The 25422-nt window shown below is 47.8% G+C and overlaps 1 protein-coding gene across 3 annotated transcripts in view; it reads right to left on the bottom strand.

Moving 5' to 3' along the window:
- Positions 1-4646: 4646 nt before the first annotated feature.
- SLC39A11 (solute carrier family 39 member 11) overlaps positions 4647-25422 on the bottom strand; it is a 450990-nt gene continuing 430214 nt past the window's right edge. The window contains exons 6-8 of one of the 3 annotated variants that reach the window (XM_064270820.1): positions 12065-12163; positions 8250-8408; positions 4647-6696 (exon numbers count right to left, since the gene is read on the bottom strand). In XM_064270820.1, coding sequence (XP_064126890.1) covers positions 6618-6696; positions 8250-8408; positions 12065-12163 — 337 coding nt within the window. In that variant the 3' untranslated portion in view covers positions 4647-6617. The remainder of the gene's footprint in view (positions 6697-8249; positions 8409-12064; positions 12164-25422) is intronic. The other 2 variants (XM_023556945.2, XM_003417282.4) reach the window with 2 other exon arrangements.

Below are 25422 nucleotides of genomic sequence, written 5' to 3'. Positions count from 1 at the left end.
AGAAACAAATCACTAATTTCATATGGAAGGGAAAGAACCCCCGGATAAGCAAAGCATTACTGAAAAAGAAGAAGAAAGTGGGAGGCCTCACTCTACCTGATTTCAGAACCTATTATACAGCTACAGTAGTCAAAACAGCCTGGTACTGGTACAACAACAGGCACATAGACCAATGGAACAGAATTGAGAATCCAGATATAAATCCATCGATTTATGAGCAGCTGATATTTGACAAAGGACCAGTGTCAGTTAATTGGGGAAATGATAGTCTTTTTAACAAATGGTGCTGGCATAACTGGATATCCATTTGCAAAAGAATGAAACAGGACCCATACCTCACACCATGCACAAAAACTAACTCCAAGTGGATCAAAGACCTAAACATAAAGACTAAAACGATAAAGATCATGGAAGAAAAAATAGGATCAACCCTAGGAGCCCTAATACAGGGCATAAACAGAATACAAAACATTACCAAAAATGATAAACAGAAACCAGATAACTGGGAGCTTCTAAAAATCAAACACCTATGCTCATCTAAAGACTTCACCAAAACAGTAAAAAGATCACCTACAGACTGGGAAAGAATATTCAGCTATGACATCTCAGACCAGCGCCTGATCTCTAAAATCTACATAATTCTGTCAAAACTGAACCACAAAAAGACAAACAACCCAATCAAGAAGTAGGCAAAGGATATGAACACACATTTCACTAAAGAAGATATTCAGGCAGCCAACAGATACATGAGAAAATGCTCCCGATCATTAGCCATTAGAGAAATGCAAATTAAAACTACGATGAGATTCCATCTCACACCAACTAGACTGGCATTAATCCAAAAAACACAAAATAATAAATGTTGGAGAGGCTGCGGAGAGATTGGAACTCTCATACACTGCTGGTGGGAATGTAAAATGGTACACCCACTTTGGAAATCCATCTGGCGTTATCTTAAACAGTTAGAACTACCATACAACCCAGAAATCCCACTCCTCGGAATATACCCTAGAGATACAAGAGCCTTCACACAAACAGATATATGCACACCCATGTTTATTGCAGCTCTGTTTACAACAGCAAAAAGCTGGAAGCAACCAAGATGTCCGTCAACGGATGAATGGGTAAATAAATTGTGGTATATTCACACAATGGAATACTACGCATCGATAAAGAACAGTGACAAATCTCTGAAACATTTCATAACATGGAGGAATCTGGAAGGCATTATGCTGAGCGAAATTAGTCAGTTGCAAAAGGACAAATATTGTATAAGACCACTATTATAAGATCTTGAGAAACAGAAAAAACGGAGAAGAACACATACTTTTGTGGTTACAAAGGGGGGAGGGAGGGAGGGAGGGAGAGGGCTTTTTATTGATCAATCTGTAGATAAGAACTGCTTTGGGTGAAGGGAAAGACAACACTCAATACAAGGAAGGTCAGCCTAATTGGACTGGACTAAAAGCAAAGAGGATTCTGGGATAAAATGAAAGCTTCAAAGGTCAGCGGAGCAGGGGCTGGGGTCTGGGGAACTTGGTTTGAGGGGACTTCTAAGTCAACGGGCAAAATGATTCTATTATGAAAACATTCTGCATCCCACTTTGAATTGCGGCGCCTGGGGTCCTAAATGCCAACAAGCGGCCATCTAAGATACATCAATTGGTCTCAACCCACCTGGAGCAAAGGCAAAGGAAGAACACCAAGGTCACACGACAACTAAGAACCCAAGAGACAGAAAGGGCCACATGAACCAGAGACCTACATTACCCTGAGACCAGAAGAACTAGTTGGTGCCCGGCCACAATCGATGTCTGCCCTGACAGGGAGCACAACAGACAACTCCTGAGGGAGCAGGAGACCAATGGGATACAGTCCCCAAATTCTCATGAAAAGACCATACCTAATGGTATGACTGCGACAAGAGGAATCCCAGAGACAATGCTCCCCAGAACTTCTGATGGTACAGGACAGGAACCATCCCCGAAGACAAATCAACAGGCATGAAAAGGACTGGTCAGTGGGGGGGGAGAGAGATGCTGATGAAGAGTGAGCTAATTAAATCAGGTGGACACTGGAGAGTGTGTTGGCAACTCTTGACTGGAGGGGGGATAGGAAGATAGAGAGAGAGGGAAGATGGCAAAATTGGTACGAAACGAGAGACTGAAAGGGCTGACTCAATAGGGGGAGAGCAAGTGGGAGAAGGGAGTAAGATGTATGTAAACCTACATGTGACAGACTGATTGGAATGGTAAATGTTCACTTGAAGCTTAATAAAAATTAATTAAAAAAAAAAAATGATGTGTTTGGAGGATGTCTTGAAAGCAGATATCTATCTTTGTTTATTTGCCCCAATCTGAACCCTTTCAGTAAGCAAGGGGAATCTGCTCTGTGCGTACTTTGGTAGAAGGTTGAGCAAGACCTCACCTTCTGCTATGGAAACTGTAATGTCCAGCTATGTGTTCTCTGGAAGCTTTGACCCAGGCACACCATTTAAAATGTGTCAATCATATGCTGCCCCAGATTTTAAGTATGGATCACGTACTGCCAAGTCAAGAGGATGGTTGAGAATCCATGTTGGTGGGGTGATGATGGACTCTAGTGTGATAGATTAAAGTGTGTCCCCCCAAAAAATCTGTGTTGGAACCCTAACCCCTGTATCTGTGGATGTGATCCTGTTTGGAAATAGGGTTTTCTCTGTTATGTTAATTAGATCATGCCACAGTAGGGTGGGTTCTAAATTTCATCACTTCTGAGTTATCAAAAGAGTAGATTAGACCAGCTTAGCACACACACGGAGGAGAGAAAGGCCACTATCTACAAGCCAAGGAACCAAGGAATGCCTGGACTACCCACAAGGAAGGAACTGACATAGCTGAGACATCGATTTGAACTTCTAGCCTCAGGAACTGTGAGACAATACACTTCAGCTCTTTAAAGCCATCCACTTGTAGTGTCTGTGCCAAAGCAGTACTAGGAGACTAAGACAATGAGTGATTCACATGTGGTATCTTATACGCAGTGGCGGCGCCGTGGGGATGAACAGTCTTGGTGGGAGAGGAACCCAACCATGCTATTCCTGTGTCTTGACCTTGGTTCTGACTGATCCTGGCCATCTGAGTTACTGCCTTTCTTCCAACTCTTTGATTTTCCTGCATTTCAGTCAGTTTTGTGAGATTTCTAATATCCTTCCAATAAATTTCATTCTCTTTCAGTTAGCCAGCACCGGTTTACGGTGTCTGCACCCAAGAGCCCTGACTGATATAGAATTGGTTCATGAAGCTGGTACAAAACCAGAAAAGAAACCCACTGCCATCGAGTCGATTCCGACTCATAGCAACCCTGTAGGACAGAGTAGAACTGCCCCCATAGAGTTTCCAAAGAGCACCTGGTGGATTTGAACTGCCGACCCTTTGGTTAGCAGCCGAGCTCTTAACTACTGGTAGTAGCTAACAAATTCTGCAGAAAATTTAAGAATCTGGAAGTGGTATCTGGCTTAACTGAGGTTACAGAGAAAATCAAGTTAATATATGGAGATGTGCATCAGGCTTCTTACAAGCAGGCTGTGGGGAAGCAGATGATTAAATTAGCACTTACAGTCACCTGGAATGGAGTGAGTATTAAAGGCAAAGCTTTGAAGGGGTGAGTTGTTCCTGCCATCGGACAGGGTCAAGTATATGAGACTGAGAGGTGGCCATGTTAAACAGCTGAGCAACCTAAAAAAAAGACACTGGCAAGCTCAAAACCTTAGTAGTCCCAGGAACAGGTTGAAAATTTAGACAGTCTATGACAATTCTTTAAAATCCTCTTACCTCTTACATCCATAAGGCGGTGAAGAGAGAAAGCTAAATGCAAATTTTGATCCCGAGGACTGGCTGAATTTCTGTTGTAACATCATAGCTTTTCCAAACAAAACTGGAACATTGACCAGGAAAGGGGAGGGCCCAGAAAATTGGAATGGGGATGTACTGGAGAATTTGAAGACTTGGAACCTCCAGGAACTGTGATGGAATAAATTGTTGTTGTTTTAAACCACCGCATTTTTGGTAATCTGTTCGAGCCATCCCAGGGAATGAATACCATGTAGATATTTCACATTTTAACCAGTTGCCTTTTCTTTCCACTCCCTGTACTCATTCTATTGTGTATACAGTGGGTGATTACGGTTAACTTTACACTTTAGCCCCATAGGTCGTATAACAATGAGATGGAATTATGACTCAATTGGAGGGGGAGTGGACCTTACTCAGAGACCCTGGATGCAGGGATTGACAAAGCATTGGGGGTAGCTCCCTTTGTAAAGGGGATGAGTTAAGTTTTGAGTGTATAAGGGATAGCTCCTTTATCTAAGCAGAAACTTTTTTTTTTTTTAATGGTAACCAGGGGAAGTGGAATGTACACAGATGTTGAATAGCAAAAGAGTGAGACTGTAATAAACATTTTATTTTTCTTCTTTTGGATCTTCAGACTCTGAACTCCTTCCCACATTTGGAAAACTTCCACTATTGTGTGAGTCTTGGTAAGGGGAAGACAAGCTAGTTCACGAGCACAGGATCTAAGCTCTGTCAGCCAGACGTTACTGCCCGTGACTCTGAATGTGGTCAGTGTACAAACACTCAAGGTCAGTGTAGAGGTCACTGCCACGGTGGTAGTACCGAGGGGCAGTTTCAGTGGGGGCATTGGTGTATAGTGACCAGCAGTGGGGGCCATGGCACCTAAACTAAGCTCTTCTTGAGGTGTGATCTACTCATGGATCCAGGGCTCTAATTTCCTTGGATCCCACCCATTTTCCAGCCCAGTTCTCCCGTAGATCCTATGAGCTCCCTTACAGCTTCCATTGAATCCCTTTCGTCTTTAAATAAGCTGGAGTTGGATGCCGTTGTTTGCAACCAAGCTCTTTCCTTTGCTGCCACTGATGCTGGGTAGGGGTGATGTTAGTACTAAGTTTAGTTAACTCTTGTATTATCATCCCTGCAAAGAAGTGACTTTGAAAAGAACTCAATACAGCCAGGTCATTCACAACAATATCCCCTTTATTGATATTAATCACAGTTATGAGGTCTTGTTCATCAAAAACAACAATCTGCATTAGGTAGAACTACATACAAAGACATAAAAATAAAACATACACGCACACATACCACCCACCAAACTAGTTAATCTCAACCCATCAAATCTCTGAGTGCATCTTCAATTTTGATCATCAGTGCTTCGGAAAAACATACACAGACCCAGGCACAAAGTTGGCCCTTGGAGTCTTAGAACATGTACACAGCAGGAGATTCACCCTTGGAAGCAACTGAGCATGTAAACGCAGAGGGTAGGCATTGAAAAACAATGACTGGATACCTGGCTCTTGGCTACCTGCCTCTCAGTGGAGTCCACTCAAGATCCTGTATCTCCTTTGACCCATGAGGACAGCAGACCTTAGCTGTGTTTGAAACAGATGGAAGCTATGTGTCTGAAAGAGCAGGTTGGCTTCCAGTCTAGTTCAAGCCATTCTTTAGGGTCATTTCAGAATGATAGCGTGGCTACAATTTACTTTAAAAGGAAAATGTAAAAATATCACTTCTTTTCCTAACCTTTCCTCCTTTCCCATCCTATGCTCTCTGGCCAAACTCCTGCAGAGCCTATTGCAGCTTCTGAGTTCTGGGTCAGGTTACAAGTTACCAAACGGTCAACAGAGAACGGCCCATGGCAGATTCCAAATGCCCTTCATTACAGTGGCTTCCTCCAGAAGTAGAATGAAGGATTTGAGTGAGAACAGTTTACTGGAGTTCCCAAACCTCTTGTAGAAATTAAGGCTATAAACTTATTAAATTAAATACCTAGAGGACTCAGAAACCATAATGAATCACGTTGCTCTTGGAATCCACTTTCCCACCCAAAGAGAGCTGAGGTCAGTCATCTAAGCTACGCTCCATCTTTTTTTCACAGGGCTTACTGTGTGTTTTCATTGTCCTAATTCCATTAACTTCAATAATATCAATCTTTCCCTTAAAAGAGAGAGAGAGAGACAGGCTAGCCAAGTTCACCCTCTTTGTCTGTGTCCCTCTGGGGAAGTAAAGGAAAGTATATTGCTTCCTGGGCTGGCTGAACCTTGGAAAGTATTTTGCTATGTCCATGATCTTCCAGTTCTGGTCTAAATAATCAGAGGACAAGAAGTGAAGGATCAGGTGGGACAGACAAGAGACGTCCTGGCCATTCTGCTCTGAGTCACTGGGCAGAAGGAGCATAGGAGACGTCTCTTGGTAGCTTGCTTCTGCTGGTAGCCTTCAAAGAGTTGCTGTAGAGTCTAACGAGGGAGACTGAAGGTTCGAAAGCAGAGATTTCCCTGATCTGTATGTCCTTGATAATCCCACTGAAGAAGAGTCCATACAGTGGCCAAAAGAAAAATCTATCATTCCATGACACCTTGAAATCCCAAATAAAACCAAAATCTCCCTCAAAAGAAAAGTGAAAAAGAGTCATATTACAATCAGAGTCAATCAAGATAATGAGATGAAGAGGAAAGAAAGAAGAATGTTTTAATGTGAAGAAAGAGGCTCTTGGTTCCAAGGAAGCCAATCACTGCTCTTCCAAGCACTGCCTTTCCGGGGTTTTGAAGTATCTCAGCATTAGCCCAGGCCAACGTCCAAGGACATCATCACCACAAATCCCAGGATGGAGGCCCAGGAGGCCAGTTTTCCATTACCACTACAAGGGAAGGAAAGGAAGAAAAGTGAAGAGCTTAACGTGTTCTGAGACCACATCTAGACCTCAGAGCATCCTTTACAGCATCTGATTCCAACGGAAAATAACCAAAAAACCAAACCCATTGCTGTCAAGTTGATTCCAACTCATAGCAACCCTAAAGGACAGAGTAGAACTGTCCCATAGAGTTTCCAAGGAACACCTGGTGGATACGAACTGTCAACCTTTTGGTTAGCAGCCTTAGCACCTAACCACTATACCACCAGGGTTTCTGCTATTAATAAGGATAACAACAGTGACAACTCACATTTATTGGGGCATATTATATGCTAGTGGAGCCCCAGTGGTGCAGTGGTTAAAGCACTTGGCTGCTAATCAAAAGGTTGATGGTTCGAATCCACCAGCTACTCAGTGGAAAAAAGATATGGCAACCTGCTTTCATAAAGATTATAGCCTTGGAAACCCTAGGGGGTAGTTCTACTCATGGGGTTGCTATGAGTCGGCATCAACTCAGTGGCAGTGGGTTCGGATGGACCACATGCCACACAGACTGATTAACTCGTGTAATCCGAACAACCACATGAGGTCAGTACGATTGTTATCTCCGCTTTCATGACTGTCGGTAGGTGCTCTCGAGTCGATTCTCGCTCTCAAAGACAAAAATGACAGAGCAGAACTGCCCCGCAGGGTCTCCTAGGCTGTACTCTTTACAGGGGTGGATTACCACTTCCTTCTTCTGCAGAGCCACTGGGTGAATTTGAACCACTGACCTTTCGGTTAGTAGCTGAGTGCGTAACCATGTGCACCACTAGGGGTCCTTATCCTCACTTTACTAGTGGGGAAACTGAGGCATAGAGAAGTAAGTAACTTGCCCAAAGTCACCTGGCATGGCTCTGCAGTCCATACTTGCATAATGAAGAGTGGTATTTATTTCTTGAAGATACCGTTCAATCAGACCTTGCAAACCAGGCCCCAAATCATTCTATTGTAAAAAACCAGACCAAAACAAAGAAACCTTCTCTCCCCCAAAACCTGGAGTCCGGCTGGACAAAGAGAGCACACATGAATAGCTCTGGCTAACCCTTTAAAGCACACTTCTCCTGTCATTTCTGCCCCAGAAAATTCTAAAAAAAAAAGACAATATACAAAAATGATAGTCACTGGGGAGCCCTTGAGTGCTGCAAACAGCGTGCTTGGCTGCTAACTGAAAAGTTGGAGATTCGAGTCCACCCAGAGGCACCTCAGAAGAAAGGCCTGGCATCTATTTCCGAAAAATCAGCTACTGAAAACTTTATGGAGCACAGTTGATACATATGGGGTCGCCAGGAGTCAGAATCGACTCCACGGCAACCTGTAAGTATGCCATCGAGAGCGGGCAGGGACCACTGCTTACTACCGCTTTGTCTCTTGTCCTTTCTCTAATTTGGGGGAGTGCGGTTGAGGAGGGGGCAGATTTGATCTTGGGCAGGGGTGGGAACGAAGAAAGGGGAGACAATGAAGAGAGGGCGGGCCTGGAGGCTGGGCTGGGACAGAGGAGGGATGGGTCGCTCTCCTACCTGGTCTGGGCTTCTGGGATGATGTCGTCCATGACCACGTAGACCATGGCGCCAGCAGCAAAGGCCAGAGCGTAGGGCAGGATGGGCTCAGCAAACACCACCGCAAAGGCACCAAAGACGCCGGCCAGAGGCTCCACCATGCCGCTTAGCTGCCCGTACCTGAGAGGAAAAGACACATGGCTTGCTGGGGAGACCAGGCAGACACTCACCATGCCCAGGCTGCTGACTCAGCTCGAGAAAATGGGCTCATTTTATTCCACATCATGCATTCTTCATATTTTGTTTCTTTACCCCCCCTTCCCCAATTCCCTAGCAAACAATTACAGTGGCCCTCCCCCCATTTCCTTTAGAGTTTTAAGTTTCCTATTTTTCAAAAATAACAACATTAATGAGATGTAACTCACATGCCATACAATATACTCACTTAAAAGTGTATAATTCAGTGGTTTTTAATATAGTTATGCAACCATCACCACTATCTAATTCCAGAACATTCTCATCACCCCAAAAGAGAACCCTGTACCCATTAGCAGCCACTCCCCATTCCTCCCTCCCCCCAGCCCCCGGCAACTACTAATCTAGTTTCTGTCTCTGTGCATTTGTCTACTCTGGATAGTTCATAGATACGGGATCACACAATACATGGCCCTTAGTGGCTGGCTTCTTTCAATCAGCATAAGAGTTTTGAGGTTCATCCCTGTTATGGAATGTATCAGAACTTCATTTCTTTGTATTGCTAAAAAATACTCCATCACATGGCTAGACCACACGTTATTTTCCATTCATCGGCTGAGATCAGCATTGCCTTTTGAATGGAAGAATTAGGAGTGGCATGGACTTTTCCCAAGGACAGATGGATCTGGCCTGTTTGGAGGTTCAAGCTGCAGCCATATGCCTTTAAAGGAGCTGCACCCACCCAGCGCCTTGAAGAGGAGGGCATACCTGGCCACGTGTATATTGAAGGTGTGCCCCTACACCTGGATTAAGGTGAGATTTGTCCTTTTAACACATCCCCTTATTTGAGCTAGCGTGAGCGAGTCTCGGCTGGTTAAAATCAGACGAGCCCTGGTTACAGCAGCAGCATCCACAAGCACTGAGAATTTGGAGAGCAGATCAGCTAACACCTGAACCCCACTTCCTGAGCCCCACAGGAGCTACAGGCTGACCAAGAGGGCAGTGGTGCTTCAGTGGGAGAATTCTCGCCTTCCATGTGGGAGACCTGGGTTCGACTGCCGGCCAATGTACCTTGTAAGCAGCCATTGCCATCTCCCAGTAGAGGCTTGCATGTTGCTACGATACTAAACAGGTTTCGGTGGAGCTTCCAGACTAAGACGGACTACGGAGAGAGGCCAGGGGACTTACTTCCAAATACCAGCCAGTGAAAACCCTACAGATCACAACAGTCCAATCTGTAACGGATCATGGGGATGGGGCAGGACCGGGCAATGTTTCGTTCCATTGTGCGTGGGCGTCACCATGAGTTGGGGGGGACTTGATGGCAGCTAACAACAACAACAAGCTGAATGCTAATAGATGATGAGTTGGGACACTTTTTCCCCATTCCCTTGCACTGGGCATTTGGCAAGATATATGGCCTCTGAGCTTCGATCGCCCTGTCTGTAAAATGAGTGTGACAAACGCCTTCTCTGCCCAGCCTCCCAGATGACAGGAAATTAATGAGGGGAAATTCCACACTCTCCCTACCTCTCCCTAGCCCAGGGACAGACGGGTGCCATAGGGGAGAGATGGTTTTCACTGCAGAATCCTCTAAGGAAGCCATTGCTACCTGGCTCCCCATGCCTTTTGTGTACAGGCCAGCAAACCTTGCAGCTCTTTGGTTTGTTCAATTCCTGGCCTTGGCTTTGTTGCCCCAGGAAAAAAAATGGGTTCAACTTCAAGCCCGGGCTGGAGTGAGAAAAATAAAATGTTTAAGTCCCGGGTTTGGACGCTGACCACAAATTTCTCATTCCCTCCTCTCCCCTCCCCTTCCCTGGTGCCTCTCCCCTCCCCTTCCCCGGTAACTCTCCCACGTGAAATGCCAGTCACGGCTTTTGGGCTCGAGGAAGTCATATTTTACAAAAATCCTTGCCCTCGCCCAAACCAAATCCTTTATTCTTTAGGCTCCAAAAGTGGAGAAAGCAATCATAGCGGGTAGATGTGCAATAAGTGAAGTGTGTGCAACAGCTCCTAAGTCGCTAGGCCTTACGAAGCCGAGAGCGTTTTCTGTTATTACTAGCAGTTGTTTTAAATACCCGTACTACGCATTCCCCAGTAGTGACTGTGTTCACGACGCAGGGTTCTGAAGCTCAGAGTCTGGAGGTGAGGAGCAGAAGATTAGATTTCTAGTCTCAGAGTCACCACGATTGAGCCAGATGAGTCGGAGCAGTGACCTGAGCCAGTCGTCTGACCCCTGGCCATGGCTTCCCCATCATGACGCTGAGAGGGTGAAATTAAGGGACAGGGAGAGAGGCCTCTGGGGAAAAGGAAAACACTAGGTGTGAGTGCAGTTGTCATCACTGCCCCAGATGTCAGGGACATAGTTCTGGTCTGCAGAGTGAGGGGGATTATGACAGCTACAAGAATATGAAGGAGCTCTGGTGATGCAACGGTAAGCACTCAGCTGCTAACAGAAAGGTCGGTGGTTCAGATCCACCTGCAGCTCCACAGGAGAAAAGACCTGACCATTCGTTCCCACAAAGATCACAGGCTCGGAAACTCTAAGGGGCAGTTCTATGCAGTCATATAGGGTCACTATGAGTTGGAATTGACTCGACAGCATACAACAACAACATAGGGTATGACTCTGGGGACAGACAATAGGAGCCTAAGTTAAGGCCCTTGAGATGTAAATTAGCCATAAGAAGGTCTACCTAGGATCTCCCTTCCCAACAGGGAGAGAACCTAACACTGAATGGGCAAAGCATGGCTGTCCTGGGGTTTTGAAGTAGCAAACACTTCATTCAGGTTGGTTTAGGTAAAGGGTGCCACCACCCATCTGTCAGTTTGTTGGACTGTGGTGGCTTGTTTGTTGCTGTCATGCTGGAAGCTATGCCATCAGTATTTCAAGTACCAGCAGGGTCACCCATGGTGGACAGGTTTCAGTGGAGCTTCCAGACTAAGACAGATTAGGAAGATCTACTTCCAAAAATTAGCCAATGAAAACCCTATGGATCACAACAGACTATTGCCCAGTATGGTGCTAGGAAATGAGCTTCCTAGGTTAGAAGGCACTCAAAATACACACTGGCCGCAACAATGGACTACAGTGTATCAACGATCATGAAGATGGAGCAAGACCAGGCAAGATTTCGTTCTGCTGTCATGGGTTGTCATGAGTTGGAGCTGACTTGATGGCAACTAACAACATGTAAAGGATGAAGGACAGGAGATCAAGGTGCAGATTCACCTCAGTTATTGGTGTTTTACTGACATGCTCCTAGGCCAGAGAAGCAGGGACAGATGACCCAATAAGCAAGGTAAACACAGGTGAAATTTTTCACTACCAGACTACTAACTAAGCACAAGTAAGCCAGTGCTTACCTTGCTTATTGGGTCATTTGCCCTGAAAGGGATTGTGAATTTGAAAAGAGGCTTTGATTCTGTAGGAAGGTGCTGTGGGGTTGGGAAAGAGATAGATGCCAGCCGTACCTAGCAGTGAAATCTTTGATGTGGTGACAAAATGTGAAATTGTTCACTACAGGTGATCTGGTAAGCAAGGTAAGTACCGTGCTTACCTTGCTTGGTGGAAAATGGATAACCCACCCCTGCTCTCGACACTTGACATCTTCTGATAACCGATGCTCTTGAGCACTTACCAGAAGGCTCTCCAGGTGGAGAAGCCAGCCCCTCGCAAGGGCAGGCTGACAGCGAGGCCCTCTGGGAAATTCTGGATGCCGATTCCAATGGCTAAATTCCTGAAAGACCAAGAGGGCACATGAAGGCTGTGGTCAGGAAGCGTACACCCACACAGACGAGGTCCCAAGCATCCCCCAGTGTTGAAGATCCAGGGGGAGGGCTGTGGTACGTGGAGGAAGTAGAAAATGTTAGGATACACATATTGGTGGCCAGGAGGTGACAGGGACCTTCCAACTCTTCATCCAATCCCTGGATCCCTGGGCATGCCATATTCTTAGGGTGCTACGGTATGGCAGAAAACGTGGGGTTGAGTGTTGGGACGACCCAAGGTCTGCCATTTAGTGGTACAACTGTGTGCAAATTACGGTCGATCTTCATTATTCATGGATTCCATATTTGCAAATTTGCCTGCTCCCTAAAATTTATTTATAACCCCAAAATCAATACTCGAGGCACCTGTGCAGTTGTATGTGGACATGCAGAGAGCAGCAAAAAACTGAATCAACCAATGTGCACACTCCCAGCTGAGGCTGAGCAAGGTAACGCGGTACTCCTCGGTTCAGCTCTCATTCTGTAAACAAGCGCCCTTTTCGCCATCTACTTAGTGCCATACTTTTTTGCATTCCTGTTTTTTTGTGGATGAGTTTGCCGTTTATAATGGTCCCAAGCATAGTGCTAAACTGCTTTCTAGTGTTCCTAAGTACAAGAAGACTGTGATGCGCCTTGTGAAGAAAATACGTGTGTTAGACAAGCTTCGTGCAGGCGTGAGTTATAAGGCTGTTGGCGGTGAGTTCAATGTTAATGAATGAACAATATACATTAAATGTTGTCAGGTGCCGTTGAGTCGGTTCCGACTCATACATAGCAACCCTATGTACAAAAGAATGAAACACTGCCCGATCCAGTGCCAACCTCACAATCTTTGCTATGTTTGAGCTCACTGTTGCTGCCACTGTGTCAATCCATCTCGTTGAGGGTGTTACTCTTTTTTACTGACCCTCTACTTTACCAAGCATGATGTCCTTCTCCAGGTACTGATTCCTCCTGATAACATGTCCAAAGTATGTGAGATGAAGTCTCACCATCCTCACTTCTAAGAGCCTTCTGGCTATACTTCTTCCGAGACAGGTTTGTTCATTCTTCTGGCAGTCCGTGGTATACCATATTTTTACACAGATAACGCATGCCTTCTACGGTTTTTTGCCAACCACTTCCTCCTTCTGTGAGGTATTTTTGTAACTGTTTATGTTTATTTTTTTTTACAGCAACATGTAAAAAAATTTCATAGCAGTGCTTATGAAAATACCTCACGGGGGAGGGGGAGAGAGGAGTTGGTAAACAAACAGAGAAGGTGCACGTTATTTGTAAAAATATGGTATTCAATATACTTCACCAACACCGTAATTCAAATACATCAATTCTTCGGTCTTCCTTATTAAATATTAAGTGTATCAAATAAGGTCTCTTTAAATAGAAATGCACATAAAACAAGGTTATATACTGACAGGTTTTTGAAAATGTAGTCAGAGGCTCACAGGAACCTAACCCTGTATTTCCTTTAGAGCAAGGTTCAATATTTGTCAATTCAGTGTTCAGTATGACGTTATAAAACACAGCTACTACAGCAATGGATCCAAACACACCAACGACGGTGGTGCAGGACCGGGCAACGTTTCATTCTGTTACATGTTTGCCTCTCGGTGACTCTTAAGATCTTGCCCTAGGCAGCTGGCGGATGTCTTACTCTTCTTTCAGAAGTGCCTTTATTGGTGAGTACACCTGGCAAGGAGGCAACTGTGGTTTACGCATTCTCCAAGGCAGCCCCAATCTATTCCAGCGTAACAGGGGAGAATGAAGATTTGGAGAAATTAAACTAGCTGCTGTCGAGCCAGCTCTGCCTCGTGGTGACCCCGTGTGTCGGAGTAGAGCTGTGCTCCGAAGGGTTTTCTGTGGCTGGTTTTTTGGAAGTAGATCCCCAGGGCTTTCTTCTGAGGCACCTCTGGGTGGACTTGGACTGCCAACCTTCCAGTTAACAGGAGCACTTGATCATTGGCACCACCTGGGGACTTCCTTGGAGAAATCAGACAGGGCCAAAGAGAGATCTGGCTAGAGATTCTTAGGAAAAAGCGGTTATTCTGTTCCTTTGCTTTCTGACACATGTATGCATGTGTGGTGGTGTGCGGTGGTAGGTGCTGGTGGGCCACCTGGCCTTTCCTCCTTTTCTGGGTCCCTAACTACGACTCCTTAGCCAGTATGTAGGGCAGAGTAGAAAGGCCAAGAGTTCCCTTTCTCACTTAAAAAGGCTCAAGGACAAACTCTTCTGTCACTCTGCCAGGGAGGGTGGTGAGCACCTGTCTGTGGGACCTGGGTTTGGGATCAGAGCTAAGATCCTCACTTCTTTTTGCCTCCTGGGTCCCAGAGATAGGAATCCAAACCCAGCTTTGGAACACATCCTCGAGCCCTGCCCAAGTCATAAGACCCTGACAAGCATGCTCCTGTCAGCTTGTTCTATAGGCTTCTGCTACCAGTTCCTTAGCTAAGGAGATCCTGAGCTCCCACTCTTAGGGGCAGGGCAATTTTAAATCTACTTGTGTTGAGGAGGAACCCTGGTGGTACAGTGGTTAAGAGCTCAGGCTGCTAACCAAAAGGCTGGCGGTTCAAATCCACCAGCTGCTCCTTGCAAACCCTATGGGGCAGTTCACTGTGAGTCAGAATCCACTAGAAGGCAATGGTTTTTTTTTTTTTTCTGTTGAGGAAACGAACCAGAAGGACAAATCCTGACCAGCATTTCAGTAGCCTGTGCCCTGCCTTCTTGGGGAGACCTCACAGCCGGGCCCTTTCCCTCCACCACTTTTCAGTCTCTCCTCACTGTCCCACAGTGGTGGGGTGAATACACCCCCACTTTCTTGACCTTTTGAAAGGCTGCGAGTCCAAGGTTCCTTTCCAACACGGAAGGTCAAGGGGGTCTGTCATGACCTGTGGTGAGAACACGTCAGGGCCGCCTTGTTTTCCATCCCATCGCCTGCCTTCCTGGGGGTATTCACAACCTGGTGGGTGCACCACCTACCCAGGCCTAACCACGGGGCTGCCAGGCTGAGGTCTCGCAGCAAGTCAGAGGTGGGGCCCCCTCTTCCAGCGCTGCCCCCGTGACGCAGCACGGACTACTGCAAGCAGGCTGTGGGAGCCTCCTCCACATCCTGTCCGCGATAAGCAGCACAGAAACCTCATTCTTCCACCCCTGGCAAGCCTCGCTACCTCTGCCCTGCCTGCTCTGCTCAGTGCTCCCAGCCCACCAGGCACCACACCCTCTGTGTCCTTCCAGCCGCGCCCTTCCTCAGCTCAGCCTTGCTGGGCACCACTGAGTCGCTCTAAGTATCCCTGGGCTCCTTTGCCACTCAGCAAGGGCTGGGGCCACAGCTTCTCTGCCGTTCCACCTTCTGATATGTTTCTCTGGAACTCTGGCTCTCTTCTGCATGTTTGTGTGTGTGTGTGCATACACATACACACTCACGGAAACACCCACACACTCGCATACACACACATACACATTCACACAACACACAGGCACACTCACATACACACTCACACACTCAGAGACACACACTCACAAACACACATACACATTCACATAGACACATCAACACACAGACCCAGACATACTCACACATTCACACTCACATACATACACACACTCAAAGATGCACTCACAAACACACTCACACATGCACTCACAAACACAGACACCCTTAGATATGCACACATACACACAAACTCACTCATATGCACTCTCATGTACTCACGTACACACATATTCACACTCACAAACACACACATTCGCACTCACACACACTCACATTACGTGTGAACCAGGCACTGGCCCATCACAGGCCCTCCGCTGCCATGTGCTGTGCATCTGTCACGTGTCAAGCAGGTAGGGTGACCCAAGGAAGGGCTCAGTTCCCCCCACGTCCTACACTCTTCTCTACCACTTGCCGCAGCTCAGAAACAGGATTGCAACCAATAGCTCCCATGCCGGCTCCACATTACCGCCACTAGGGTGCTCTGAGCAAACACCAATGCCTTGGCTTCACCCTCCAGCTCCAGCTGAATGGCTGGGGTCAGTGACATCAGGAGCCTGCTTTCCAGGTGCTGAGAACCACTGACCTAGGCGTCTTCAAGGGATGAGGATGAGGAAGGTGGCAGCACCCACTCCATCTCAAGGAGCCCCTTCCTGCTCTCCAGTAACCAACTGCATGGTGGGGGAAAGCAGGTGCTGGCCGCCAAGGATACTGGCAGCCGCCTGTGTATGGATCAGGCAGCCCGGCAGACTGTTGCCTACTGTGTGCTCCACCTGATTCGGGGAGCCCTGGAGGTGGCTGGGGGCAGAGGGCGTATGGGAACTCAGGCTCCCTGGGGAAGGTATGCATTAAACTGTGCCCCCTACGAAAGAAATATGGAAGCCCTACCCCTGTACCTGCCAATATATCCCTGTTTGGAAGTAGGGGTTTTCTTTGTTATCCTACTGAGGCCATAACAGATTAGGGTGGGTCCTAAACCTAATCCCTCTTGAGTGTTGTCTTATAAAAAGAGCAGAATGGACACAGGGGATAGACAGATGCCATGTGAGGATTGTCTACAGCCAAAAACAAACAAACAAAAAACCCACCAAGGATTGCTGGCAGACACCAGAAACTAGTAGAAAGGCCACAGAGGGAAATGATATGGCCAACACCCTGATTTGAACTTCTAGCCTCAAGAAATACAAGACAAAAAATTTCTTTTCTATAAGGCCACTCACTGTTGCATTTTGTTAAGGCCACCCTGGGAGACTAGGAGTGGCTGGCAGGGGTGGGAGACGACGAAAGAGAGTGAGCTGGTGGCATGGATGAAGCCAGGGCTTGCCAGCTCCTTCCCCAAAGCCTGCTGTGCCCACCTCCGAGGCCCCGATTTAGCTGATCTCCCTCCACTGCTTCTCCCAGGAGAGCGGGGCTTGGTGGGCTGTCCCCTCAGTTGACTAAGCTTTGGGACAGGAAAGCCCAAATGAGAGGCTGCCTTTCCAAAATAGACTGTGGGCACTGAAAACAGTATTCAAAAGCAACGGGGAGACAAACATTCAGAAGACAGGGATGCTGCTGTCCTCTGGGTTTGCTCTTCCCCATCAGCAGCACAAAGACACCATGATTCATCGGGACCAGGACAAATGAACAGGAAGGAGAAGAGGGAAGTGGGGCTGAGATCCCCTTCAGAAAGGAAGCCCCAGGCTGGCCCCTGTGGACAGCTTCTGCCCATCACCCGTGGCTAGGAGGGGCGAGGGAGGGCATCCCAGGAGAAGGGCCTGGAAAGGCCCATCCACTGGGAGAGCCGGTAGGAGAGAGGAAGGGCGGGGAGGGAGGCTGTCAGGGCACAGTGTCCTGCGGCGGGGTTGGGGGGGTGCAGAGATGCTGCGCTGTGCCATGTCCTGGGAAGGTGAGCCAAGGGTCTGTCCCGGAGGGCCGCCTCTGCAGAGGAGGTGGATTTGGCTTCTACTTCTCTTTTCCTTTCCTTTAGGAAGCAGTGTTTGCCAGGGAAAGGCAGGCCCAGGGAGCCAGCTACTCCCAGTCCAGGCTTAGGGCTGTTTTTAAAGTTTATATCCTACTGCACTTTAATTCGGTTTGATTTTAAACACCGAGGAAGACAGGAGGTGGAAAGAGAATGGCAGGAAGGAAGACTATCGAACATCACTTGACATCTAGGAGTAGGGGAGGAGGTGAGAGGCAGCGGTTTCTGGAACCTCCCAGACCTCCTGTTGGCAAATACCTGAAGGAGTCAGAAATCCCCCCAAACAGTATGTTTCTGTGATGGGAGCGCGGTTGCCCAACCATCCCACTTCGCCTGGGATGGAGAGGTTTCCCAGGACATGGGGATCTGTGGGGCTGAGATCAGGAAAGTCCTGGGCAAACTGGGACAAATTGGTCACCCTAGGAAGCACCCAGAAACACAACAGGTGGCTGAAGCAACTTAATTTACCACAGCAGGTGTATGCAGAATCCTGGAAGCTGAGCCCCCTCCAGCATTTCCTATGTTCCAATGCAAGGCTCACTTGAAGACACCTCCTGGACCTCCTCTGAGAGAGCTGACTTCCCTGCAACACCACCAGCCCCCCAGGAAGGACGTGAAGTCCCCTGTGCAGTGCGTCTCCAGCCCAAACCTGAGCAGCACCCAGGAGCTAGCCAGGCGGGGTAGGGGCAGGGGAGAGCCCCTCCCTGCAGGGATACAGTGAACACTTTGCTCAGGGAACAGAGAAGGACACAAAGTGGTGGTTAAGCCTGCGTAGGCCCAGAGGCAGCTGGAAATCCCCAGGGCTGGGGGGACTGGGGCCAGGAGGGCAAGGCATGTGGCTCACTCATGCTCACGTACACTGAATCCCAGCAGGTGGAAGGGGCTGGCCCATCTAGGGTGCAGGCAAGAAGACACATGCCCATTCCTCGGATGGCCTCTCCAGTCTGGACAGTCCTAGGGTGCTGTCCCAGCTGCCCCTCTCACTCCCTGCTCTCCCAAGCTCGTAACCCCTGGAGGCAGATGGCTAGGTCTCTTAGACGTGGCGCTGGCCTTTCAGGCAGCTGGGGATGAAGGTCCCCCCATGCCCTTACCATTGATACCGCTAACATCAAGAAGGTGGGCAGTAGGTGTAAACTCCCGAGCATGCCACTCGGGGTGGGTAGTCACCTCTGCTTTTTCTTAGAGGCCTGGGAGCAGCCAGAGGCCTGACCCTGTTCCACCCCTGGGGACTGCCTTTTCCTCCCCTATGGTCCCCATCCTCTCCCGGCTCAGCCCAGAGTTTAAGATCAGAGAACACTGGGGGTCACCCTGTTTAACGCCTTCACTGTTAAGGAGGAAACACGGAGGCCCAAAGAAACCCAGTGTCCTTGGAAGTGATGGGACGTGGAGTGGATGAGTCAGAGGGAGCTGGGTGCAACCCCAGGTGCACCACTGTGACCCAGCACACACTACAAGAAACTCAGCCTCCATTTCATCTATAAAATGGGCAAGAACTCTCCAATAAGCAGGGTTCTTGGGCAGATTGGGAATAATGGCTATAAGAGTGTTGTTGTCTGCCACTGAGTCAACTGTGACTCATAGCGACTCCATGGGACAGAGCAGAACTGCCGTACACAGTTTTCTAGGCTATAGTCTTTATGGAGGCAGATTGCCCGGTCTTTCATCCCACAGAGCTGGTGGATTTCAACCACTGACTTTTTGTTTAGTAGCCAGGCATGTAACCACTGCACCACCAGGGCTCCTTAGCCCTGAATAAAACCAAAAAAGACCATACCCACTGCTGTCAAGTCAATTCCGACTCATAGCAACCCTATAGGACAGAGTAGAACTGCCCCATAGAGTTTCCAAGGAGTGCCTGGCAGATCTGAACTGCTGACCTCTTGGTTAGCAGCCGTGGCACTTAACCACTACGCCACCAGGGTTTCCAGCCTGGAAGAGGTGCTCCTCAATTCACAGCCCAAGGTCCTTGGAGAAGGCGGAGCTGAGGCCACGCTAAGCCAGGCACTCAGGCCTCCCGTTCCCCACAGCCCAACACCAATTTCTTCTCCAACTTGTACTCGCAGCCTCCTGGCCAGAACCCAGCCCTGGAAAAACAACAGATGGCCGGAGGGCGGGAGAGGAAGCCCTCTTCTCAGGAGTGACTCCAGAATCAACCATTCAACCCTGGCATGTGTGACATTATTCCATATACGAAGAAAGGTCTTCAAGTTCATAGCCATGTAGAGGGTGAAAGACCGGCACGCCAGTAACTCAGCGCAGTGCCAGAAACCAAACACCAAACCCGTTGCTGTCAAGTCGATTCTGACTCATGGTGCCTCCATGTGTGTCAGTGCAGGACTGAGCTCTCCAGGGCTTTCTTGGCTATAATCTTTACAGGAGCAGATCCCGGGACTTGCTAAATGCCACAAGAGAGGCCCGAAGCAAGGTGGGAGAATGGTTTGGGCGGAGGAAGATGGTTTGGGAAAATGTCAGGAAGAAAGGGGCATTCAAAGTGGGCTTTAACACAGAGAGAGACGGGAAAACGCGTTTCGTGCTGGAGGAAGGAAGAGAGTAAGCCAAGATGTGAGATGCTACGATAGGGAGACCCAGATCCTCCTTCCTGTCCTCTTCAATTAAAACCAACACTCAAACCACAACTCAAAATGTACATCAGGGCCAAAGCCATCTCTCCCAAACATTGGCCCCCTCTGCAGATGGGAACAAGACACAGCTCGCTGGTCTGCTGGCTTTTCAGGAAAAACTGGAGCACTTATCGATCCAGCCCCACCCAGGAGTCTTCCCAAGACCAACAGTGGGATCCCACCCAGGGCTCTCCCCCACATCCTCTAGAGGTGCACCCACATCCTAAAAGGCTTATTTGGGGGGGTTTCCCTTGACATTCACTGATGAGTGGTCTCCACTCAAACCTTTCCCTTAAGAATGCCTCAGGTCTTGGGCTTAAGGAGAGCTTTCACCCTTGTCAGCAACAGCAGCAGCAGCAACACAAAGCTGGGCCAGGAGTGCCTCGGAGCACCACAGATCCTGGCCCAACAACCTACAGCTGAAACCAGCTCATCTTTTGCTACCGTTCCCATCAGAAGGAGTCTAGGGTCCTGCGGCTAGAATAAAAATGATTGTAATCACTGCTGCCATTTGTTGAGTATTATTTAGTGCCAGGCATGGTTGTAGGTAGTTCACATGTATCAACACACCTCGTCTTTTCAACCTCCTTGCAAACTGTTCCTACCATTATTATCTCCTTTTTACAGATGGGGAAAATGACACACAAGGAGGTAAGAAACTTGTCCCCTGAGTGACCCAGCTGGGAAGTGGCAGAGTGGGGACTGTTTACTACTCTTATGCTTTAAGTCTTCTGTGTGGGTCCTCGTGCAGACCCATCACACCTTCATAAAGAGAGATGGTTATCTGGACTCAGGAGCACAAGATGCCTTACACTTGCGAAGCTGGTGAGCTGAGGTCCTGGCCCGCTCTGGTAGACAAGGAGGGAGGGACGGAAAGGAGGAGACATAACCAGTGGCTCCAGGGTTTTATGGAGTTGGAACATCTTATCTACAGCAGGGTTTCTCAGCCTTGGCCCTACTGACAGTTGGGATGAGATAACTCTTTGTTGCTGGAGCTGCACTGTGCATTGTAGGATGTTTAGCAACATCTCTGACCTGCACCTACAAGATGCCGGTAGTACCCCTTCCTCCTCAAGTCACAACAACCACAGCTATCTCCAGACATCGTCAGATGGCCCCTGGAGGTCAACAGCACCATGGTTGAGAACCACCGGTGAGGTGTAAGCAATAGCATAGGTGAGCTTGCCTCCTAGCAGATATTTGAACACAAACTGCTCAGACTGAGAAAGAAAAACGTCTGATCTCATGCATCTTATTCAAGAACTTCTAGACACTTTTTTTTTTTTAGACACAGTAGCGGAACTCTTATGGCTCAATGGTTAAGCGTTCAGCTGCTAACCAAATAGTTGGCAGTTCAAATTCACCAGCCGCTCCTTGGAAACCCTATGGGGCAGTTCTACTCTGTCCTGCAGGGTCACTATGAGTTGGAATCAACTCGACAACAGTGGGTTTTTTGGTTGAGACACAGTAGAGTTGAGTCTTCTAGGAATCTTAGGCATGGCAAGACAAATGGCTGGGGCTGAATGTAAAGAAAACATTCAAGAAGCACCAGGGCTCTGCTTCTTACTTTGAAGGGAGTAGTAGCTCGCAACCTCAGCATTGCACAATTCCACCTTGTGTTCTGAGTGGCATCCCCTAGAGCTTTTCAGTGGAACATTCCTGCATGAACCCCAACTGTCATGGGTTGAATTGTGTCCCCAGAAAATATGTATATCAGTTTGGCTAAGCCATGATTTCCTGTATTGTATGATTGTCCACCATTTTGTCATCTGATGCAATTTTCCTATGTGTTGTAAATCCTATCTCTATGAAGTTGATGAGATGGGATTAGCAGCAATTATGGTAATGAGGCGGGACTCAATCTACAAGATCAGATTGTGTTTTGAACACATCTCTTTTGAGATATAAAAGGCAGAAGCAAGCAAGAACCAGGGAGACTTCATACCACCAAGAAAGAAGCGCCGGGAGCAAAGTGTGTCCTTTCGACCCAGGTTTCCTGGGTGGAGAAGCTCCTACACCAAGGGAAGATTGATGATAGAGCCTACCTCCAGAGCTGACTGAGAAAGAAATCCTTCCCCTGGAGCTGGTGCCCTGAATTGGGACTTGTAGCCTACTAGACTGTGAGAGAATAAAATTCTCTTTGTTAAAGCCATCCATTTGTGGTATTTGTTATAGCAGCACTAGATGACTAAGACATCAACCAAAGATTGTTGTTCGGCCCTTCAATTCTGGGATTGGAGGTAAGGCGCCCTGGTGGAAGTGGTGGCATGGGTCATGGATTTCTCTGACAATTGGCAAGACAGGGCCTTTGCAACCCGCGGCCTTGCTCCTCTACGGTATGTTCTCTGGCCGGCAGATTATGAAAGGAGAACGACATATTCCTGACAAGCCCTGCTTCACTGCAGCCTTCGGATCCTCCCATGTGCCGCGAGCATGTGTATTCTTGCGTGGCAGGCCCTCACATACTGTTTTGATTGTTATCGTCCTGCCATGAAAGGCCTGATTGTTCAGGCCCAGCGATGACATCACCGGCTTCCCACTTGGGCTGCCTGTCGAGGTGTTTGATGAGCCTGCAGGTGGGAAGAGGCTGGGTGCTCCCCGCAGCCTGCCCGGCCCTACCTGTTCAGTGGAGCTGGCTTAGCACGCAAGGGAGCTTCCTCCACCCCCTCCTTTCAGCTCTGGGAGCCTTATGGTCACAGGCTGGAAAGATAAGATGACCCAACCATTCCCTTAAAGTCGGCAGCCCTCCACAGTGGGTGGAGAAGAGATCCAGGAAGTCAAGCCACGAGGCAAGTGGTGTCTAAAGGTGATTCAGGCCACCACTGTTGCAGACATGGATACAGCCTCCCAAATATCTACGGGATCTTTGACTCCGGCGGAGAGGGTTGCTCTGGGCACCTTCATCTGATCAAGCCTCTCAGCAAATAAAACCAGCCCTATGCGCAGACCCCATCACCCGTCTGCCAGTTTGTCATGCTGTGGTAGCTTGCGTATGATGCTGGAAGCCATGCCACTGGTATTTCAAATACCAGCACGGTTACCCATGGTGGACAGGTTTCAGCAGAGATTCTAGACTAAGACAGACTAGGAAGAAGCGTGATCTGCTTCCAAAAATTTAGCCAATGAAAACTCTACAGATCACAACAAACTATTGTTTGACGTTGTGCTGGAAGATGAGCCGCCTAGGTTGGAACTCAACTCAAAACACACAGTGGCTGTAACAATGCACTCGAGTATACCAACGATCGTGAAGATGGCGCAGGACCAGGCAAAGTTTTGTCCTGTTGTATACGGGGTCACCATGAATCAGGGTCAACTTGGTGGCAACCAACAACATGTAGGCCAAGTAGGAAACTGCCTTATACAGTGTGATTTAAAAAGCATGTGGGGCTACAGACTTAAGAGCAATGTGCATATATATTCATCAAAAGACATGTACCAGGGGGTTCACAGCTGTGCTATCACTAATAGCCCCAAACTGGAAGCCACGTAAACATCAATCAATAAGAGAGTGGATAAATAAAGCTCCATTTACGTGGTGGAATACTATACAGTCACGTGAATGGATGATCTATATCCACATGTAATAGTATCGAGGTATCTTACAGACAAAATTTTGAGTGAAAGAAATGATGCAAAATAGCAAACACCGTGTGATTCTACTGATTAAAGTTCAAAATCAGGCCAAGCTAAGCTGCACCTTCTTATCTAATTGATATGAAGTGTCAGTGGCCAACAGGAGTTATATTGGCTCGTTCTGCATAAGGTATTTGGAATTTTAAAGGCAATGCTTTTGAAGACAAAATAATGGCTCTAATGGTAGGATTTCAGATCCAGCGTGTGTGTGTGTGTGTCTGGGGTAGAAGGGTGTTTAGCTTTTTGGAAAAGAAGTAATTTCCTATTACCCTTGAAAAAAATGGTTTATTGCAGTTGAATACACTAGCAGAAATGAGTACATGTTATAAGTGTTCTGCTTAATGAATTTTCAGAAGCTGAACAAACCCATGAAGCCCGGATCAAGAAATAGAACATCACCGGCAATCCCAGGAGGCCCCCAACCCTGGGCTTCCTGCTCATCACTGTCCTCCCCTCAAGGCAGGACAAGGGCCTCGCATTCCCCTCTTGCCAACTGGGCATGTGGGTAGCTTCCTTAGCCCACAGGTCTAAGACCACACGGTGTGTTTCCTTAGGACACTGCAGTTTGTCCCCCGACATCTGCTCTCATTCCAGTTTCGCAGAACGCTTCAGTTTGCTCATGTGCAGGATCAGCATTGGGGCGGGGGGGGGGGGAGTGGTGTATAACAGAAGCAGTTCTCTGTGGCTCAAAACGCCATTGCAACCCACTAATACCTTTTTCAGCATCTGGGCACTTCCTTCTGAGGAGTTTTAAGTGCCTTTACAAACACTGATTACTTCTTTTGCTTGGGAGGTGTACGATCATTTTCCATTTTGTAGATGTAGTCACCAAGGCCCAGAGAGGGTAAGTGAGTGCTGAACCTATGAACACAGCATGGGTCAACTGAAATAAGGAAAAGGTGCTGAATTCCTAGCCCCGTTCCTCTCTCTATATAAAACCACAGGAAGCAGGGAGAAAGAGTGAATGCTGCTTTGGGGAAGAAGCCATTGCCGTCGGGTCAATTCTGATTCATGGCGACCCTATAGGACAGAGTAGAACTGCCCCACAGGGTTTCCAAGTTGTGATCTTTACGGAAGCAGACCGGCACATCTTTATTCTGCACAGTGGCTGGTGGGTTCAAACTGCTGGCCTTTTTGGTTAGCAGCCGAACACTTAACCACTGTGTCACCAAACCAACCAACAAACAAAAAAAACCAAACCCAGTGCTGTCGAGTCGATTCCAACTCATAGCAACCCTACAGGACAGAGTAGAACTGCCCCATAGAGCTTCCAAGGACTGTGCCACCAGGACTCCTTATCTGGGGAAGAGAAGACCAAAAACCTCGGTGTCATCTTTGGCTCCTCTCTCTCGTTCACATCTCATACACAATCTGACAGGAAATTCTGTGGGATCTACCTTCAAAATCTGTCCAGAATCCAGCCACTTCTCCCCTCCTCCACTGCTATACCCTGATGGAACCTCCAATATCTCCTTTGGAATTACAAACATAGACTCCTGACTAAATCATGCTTCTACCTTTCC

This window comes from Loxodonta africana, chromosome 18 (assembly GCF_030014295.1).
Source record: "Loxodonta africana isolate mLoxAfr1 chromosome 18, mLoxAfr1.hap2, whole genome shotgun sequence".
Lineage (NCBI taxonomy): Eukaryota > Metazoa > Chordata > Mammalia > Proboscidea > Elephantidae > Loxodonta > Loxodonta africana.
This window is presented reverse-complemented; position numbering and strand designations above follow the sequence as displayed.